Genomic DNA, 6,190 nt, shown 5'->3' on the forward strand with positions numbered 1-6,190 from the left:
GGGAGTTTTTGTTGCAAACGTTTCGTCCCCTGGCTAGGTGACATCATCAGTGCTTGGGAGCCTCCTGCGAAGCGCTTCTTTGATGTTTCCTCTGGTGTTTATAGTGGTCTGTCCCTGCTGCTTCCGGTTGTCAGTTTCAGCTGTCCGCTGTCGTGGTTGGTATATTGGGTACCCAGCACTGATGATGTCGCCTAGCCAGGGGACGAAACGTTTGCAACAAAAACTTCCAGCTCGGCGAACAGAACCACAACAATGGGTACCCGAGCTACAAATCTTTGCACAAACTTTAAGGGTACCCAGCATGGACGCTTTTTTTAACGTTTCATAAAAATGATAGAATTTCATTCCCTCAGTACTGCAGTGGAATGTCAGGGGACGAAACGTTTGCAACAAAAACTTCCAGCTCGGCGAACAGAACCACAACAACGAGCACCCGAGCTACAAATCTTCGCACAAACTTTAAGGGTACCCAGCATGGACGCTTTTTTAACGTTTCATAAAAATGGTAGAATTTCATTCCCTCAGTACTGCAGTGGAATGTCAGCCTGCATTATATGTATACTTTACTGCAGTGGACACCACAGTAAAAATGCTATTAAAATACTCTACTAGAAGTTATACTATATATAAGATACACGGGCAATCCAATTTGCTACTGGCAAAATGTACTTCTCTCAACATTTTCAAATATTCATTCTGGACATATGCTCATCACTAGCAAAACTGGAATTTTTTGCTTATCTGATTTCTCCTTAAGGAAGTGGCAGTTGACCTTCTCATTGAGCATTTTAATATAATTGAGGGGCTTACTTGGTCACACCAGAGGAGAATTAAATATCAACCATGCTAATATGATACAGGAGTCACATGTACTTCAGATACGTTTTATCTACAGAGTTTCAAAACTGACTTATAATATAGAAACAGCTACAATGAAATTTTGAACGCATTCATATTCATTAATTAATCTGGAACAAAAGCATGATAACATTAAGAATTTTCCCTCATGAAATAACAAAAATCCTTAAATTTAAAATTAAAATTTTGCAATAAGTCAATAATATTTATGGTTTGTACAGATTTCTATCTATTTTTATGTTGTCATGAGTGCACTTCATTTCTTTCATTCACAGGGTTAACTGAATCTGTGATAGTTCACATTCATCAGAATAATCATGACAGGAAAAGTGAAATGGGTAACAGACATTGATAAATCTGTGCTTTTAAATAACTTTGAAAAAAGAGGCTGGATCCAGGTGTCGGCAAATGAGGACTGGAATTTTTATTGGTGAGTAAACTGTAGAATAGTAAATCAGTCGATTCTGATTTGATTACTGAATATACAGACATTGGAATTATGAATCAAAAACAATAGTACCAGAATTTTTTGAAAGCATCTACTCTGTGCAATTTTGATATATCGCGAGCATGCTGCAGGAATTTTAAGATCAGATGGTGAAGAAGGATATCTGGAGCAAAGTAGAATTCATAGAATCCTACAGTGTGTAAACAGACCATTTATCCCAACAAGTCCATATCAACCCTCCAAAAAATAACCGACCCAGACCCATTTCCCTACTACTCTATATTTACCCCTGACTATACATCCCTGAACACCATGGACAATTTAGCATGGCCAGTTCACCTAACGTTTTATATTTGGTCAATTCTCCAGTTTTTCAGGATGTTCCAACAGCTGCCGTATAATTCTTCTTGAATTGTAAAACCAGATTTTCTTTTGACAATGTGGTTTCACAGGGTTAGGAGACGAAAGGGAATTGTACACAAAAGTACTCTGTAAAGACAACATTTAGTTCAATTTTTCTAAAGACTGTCAGCAAGCTGCATCAGAAGGATGGTGAAGTGCCAAAGGGTGGGAAATATGAGGGCTTTGAACAGAGTTTGAGAATAAGTAATAGAATGGTATAGTTCCCAAAGTCCCTCATCGGTGAAGCGAAAATACAGTATTGTTGCTTGAGATGGTTAGATAAGGAAAAGTGTATCTGAAACTCTAGAACATCGTACTGAAAAGAATAGCAATAGAGCTTGTCCAATAGATGGTGGCAGGAATTCTCAGTATGTGGATTGCCTCACCGTAGATCCTTCAAATATTTGTGCTACCTTTCAGAGTTACCTTTTACTGTTACTTCCACATAGTGTTCACAGAACCTTACAGCCCTTTCATTGCTTATCATATTATTACTGCCATGTAAACGCTTAATGAAAGATGGACGTTGTACTTTTAAAAAGCAATATGGAATATGAACACCGTACCTTCACAAAATAGACTTGAACAGAATCAAATGATCTACTTTGTCGTTTTTGGGTAGGCGGATACAAATGTGCCTGAACATATCTCAAGGAAATTGCTTAAAATACAAATGGTCCTCTCAGGTGCTAATTGATTACCCCTCAATATTCAGTGCTGGAGATTTAAAATGGCAATGACCACTAGACTTGCAAATATGGAATTACAAATAAAATTATTCAGAGAGAATTATTAGAGCTGGAACCTTGATATCAAATATGTGTGTCCAATACTTTGGCTTCCAATCATTACATCAACAAAGGAGCAGTGGAAACTCGATTATCCGAACGTGATGGGTGGGTACTAATTGATTATTAAGAAAATCGATTAAATGCCTTTCCTCTGGGGCTCAGAGATTTAAAGTCTGCTCCCTATTCAGGAGACTGTAGCAGCACACTACTGCCTTTGTGGGATAAGTCTCCAAATAGCGCACAAACCCACACACAGCTACACTCACAACTTTTTACTGCAACTTTTTGACAGGTTCCACGTTTGCCCTGTACCGGACAATGTTGGAGAGATTATTCCTGGGAAGTTTGGGGGTTAGGGTACACCCCTCTGTAGGGGGTGTATTCCAGGGAAAGAGTGGGGAGAGAGAGAGAGGGCGGGCAGTCAGTCATTTGGAGACAGTGCCTGTTTAATCACTGTAAACAAAAGACGCTGGAAACACATCTTTGATGTAATGTTTCTATCGGGACCTTGAGATTTCCTTCAGGTAATCGATTTTCGGATAATTGGTATTCGGATAATCGAGTTTCCTCAGTGTACATCGATAGTGCCGTCAGATAGCTGAATGTGGCTGGAGAGGGAATTAGTAACCACAGTGACTGCCTAGCAAATCAGTCTGGGACATAAAACTGGGGGATATTTTTCCCCAGCACAATAAGGGACTTTGCCTCTCACATCACCTTAGCCAGAGAAAAGGGGTGACCAATTATTTTTCTTGCAAAGTTATATTTCTTTACTCTAGGAACTTGGCTTCAATTTTAACTGAAATGGCCAGAAATGTAAATCTCCATTGTTTCCAGGGAACCATGAGAGAATCTTTCAGGCCCACATGATTTCAATAATCATCTTAAGGACCATATAAACAAGTGACTGTTCTCTTTCTACTCCATTACTTGTCTAAGTGCATGTTAGAGCTTTAATAATAATCTTCTTGTTTGTGAGCATCTGTTTGTTTTCAAAGTGGGTGTTTGTCACATTTATATTCGGAAATTGTGAAAGCTAAAAATTTAACATTTCTTTGACTCAAATTACAAGAAAACTGGTCCATGTCTGTTCTTTAAGTTTACAGCAGTAAAGGGGTTAAAGCACTATCTGCATAATTACATTTTGTTGTAGGCAGCCAAGAGATGAGAAAAGAAGACCATAAGACATAGAAGTGGAAGCAAGGCCATTCGGCCCATCGAGTCTGCTCTGCCATTTAATCATGGCTGATGGTGTTTCAATTCCACTTACCCGCACCCTCCCCGTAGCCCTTATTTCCTTGTGAGATCAAGAATTTATCAATCTCTGCCTTGAAGACACCCAACGTCCCGGCCTCCACTGCGCTCTGTGGCAGTGAATTCCACAGGCCCACCACTCTCAGGCTGAAGAAATGTCTCCTCTTTTCCGTTCTAAGTTGACCCCCTCTAATTTTAAGGCTGTGCCCATGGGTCCTAGTCTCCCTGCCGAACAGAAACAACTTCCCAGCATCCATCCTTTCTAAGCCATGCATTATCTTGTAAATTTCTATTAGATCTCCCCTCAACCTTCTAAACTCTAATGAATACACTCCCGGGATCCTCAGCTGATCATCATATGTGAGCCCTATCATTCCAGGGATCATTCGTGTAAATCTCCGCTGGACACACTCCAGTGCCAGTATGTTCTTCCTGAGGTGTGGGGCCCAAATTGGAGACAGTATTCTAAATATAGCCTAACTAGAGCTTTATAAAGTCTCAGAAGCACATCACTGCTTTTATATTCCAACCCTCTTGAGATAAGTGACAACATTATATTTGCTGTCTTATTCACGGACTCAACCTGCAAATCAACCTTTAGAGAATCCTGGACTAGCACTCCCAGATCCCTTTGTACTTTGGCTTGAGGAATTTTCTCACCGTTTAAAAAATAGTCCATGCCAGACCTCGCACTTGCTCACATTGAATTTCACCAGCCATTTCCTGGACCACTCTCCTAAACTGTCTAAATCTTTCTGCAGCTTCTGTACCTCCTCAGTCCTACCTGCCTGTCCGCTTAACTTCGTATCATCAGCTAACTTCGCCAGAATGCCCCAGTCTCTTCATCCAGATAATTAATATATAAAGTGAACAGCTGCGGCCCCAACACTGAACCCTGTGGGACCCCATTTGTCACTAGCTGCCATTCCGAAAAAGAATATTTTATCCCAACTCTCTGCCTTCTGTCAGACAGCCAATCTCCAATCCATCCCAGCAGCTCACCTCGAACACACGGGCCTTCACCTTACTCAGCAGCGTCCCGTGAGGCACCTTATCAAAAGCCTTTTGCAAGTCTAGATAGAGGACATCCATTGGATTTCCCTGGTCTAACCTACTTCTTATCTCTTCAAAGAATTCTAACAGGTTTGTCAGGCACGACTCCCCTTACTAAATCCGTGCTGACTTGTTCTAATCCGACCGTGCACTTCCAAGAATTTAGAAATTTAGAAGATAAACTATCCCTCATATCTTCCGATCCATATCAATGTACTGAGTCATAGAGATGCATAGCATGGAAACAGACCCTTTGGTCCAACTTGTCCATGCTGACCAAATATCCTAACCTAATCTAATCCCATTTGCCATGATTTCACTTGGGAAGACACGAGCAATCTCCCAGATGTAATAGTGGCTGAAGGACCTGAACTGAAGGGAATTTATATTAGGCAGGAAATGGTGTTGGAGAGACTGTTAGGTCTGGAGGCTGATAAGTCCCCGGGACCTGATGGTCTATATCCCAGGGTACTGAAGGAGGTGGCTCTAGACATCATAGATGCATTGGTGATCATTTTCCAATGTTCTATAAATTCAGGATCAGTTCCTGCGGATTGGAGGGTGGCTAATGTTGTCCCACTTTTTAAGAAAGGAGGGAGAGAGAAAACAGAGAATTATAGACCAGTTAGTCTGACCTCAGTGGTGGGAAAAATGCTGGAGTCAATTATAAAGGACAAAATTACAACACATCTGGATAGCAGTAACAGGATAGGTCAGAGTCAGCATGGATTTATGAAGGGGAAATCATGCTTGACTAATCTTCTGGAATCTTTTGAGGGTGTAACTCTGAAGATGGACAAGGGCGATCCAGAGGATGTAGTATACCTGGACTTTCAGGAAGCCTTTGATAAAGTCCCACATAGGAGGTTAGTGAGAGCAAAATTAGGGCACATGGTATTAGGGGCAAAATACTGACATGGATTGAAAATTGGTTGGCTGACAGGAAACAAAGATAGTGATAAACGGCTCCCTTTCAGAATGGCAGGTGGTGACAAATGATGTGCCGCAGGGATCAGTGCTGGGACTGCAGCTTTTTACAATGTACATTAATGATATAGATGAAGGTATTAAAAGTAATATTAGCAAATTTGCTGATGACACAAAGCTGGGTGGCAGGGTGAAATGTGAGGAGGATGTTAGGAGAATACAGGGTGACCTGAACAGGCTAGGTGAGTGGACGGATGCATGGCAGATGCAGTTTAATGTGGATAAATGTGTGGTTATCCACTTTGGTGGCAAGAACAGGAAGTCAGATTACTACCTAAATGGGGTCAAGTTAGGTAAAGGGGCAGTGTAACGAGATCTAGGTGTTCTTGTACATCAGCCAATGAAAGCAGGCATGCAGGTACAGCAGGCAGTGAAGAAAGCTAATAGCATGCTGGCC

The 6,190-nt window shown here is 41.1% G+C and overlaps 1 protein-coding gene across 1 annotated transcript in view; it reads left to right on the forward strand.

The window, feature by feature from the left end:
• The first annotated feature begins 1,175 nt into the window (after positions 1–1,175).
• Positions 1,176–6,190, forward strand: part of LOC122559375 (probable tubulin polyglutamylase TTLL1) — a 70,576-nt gene continuing 65,561 nt past the window's right edge. The window contains exon 1 of the mRNA XM_043708826.1: positions 1,176–1,288. Within this exon, the coding sequence (XP_043564761.1) occupies positions 1,176–1,288 (113 nt within the window). The remainder of the gene's footprint in view (positions 1,289–6,190) is intronic.

This window comes from Chiloscyllium plagiosum, chromosome 19 (genome assembly GCF_004010195.1).
Source record: "Chiloscyllium plagiosum isolate BGI_BamShark_2017 chromosome 19, ASM401019v2, whole genome shotgun sequence".
Classification (NCBI taxonomy): domain Eukaryota; kingdom Metazoa; phylum Chordata; class Chondrichthyes; order Orectolobiformes; family Hemiscylliidae; genus Chiloscyllium; species Chiloscyllium plagiosum.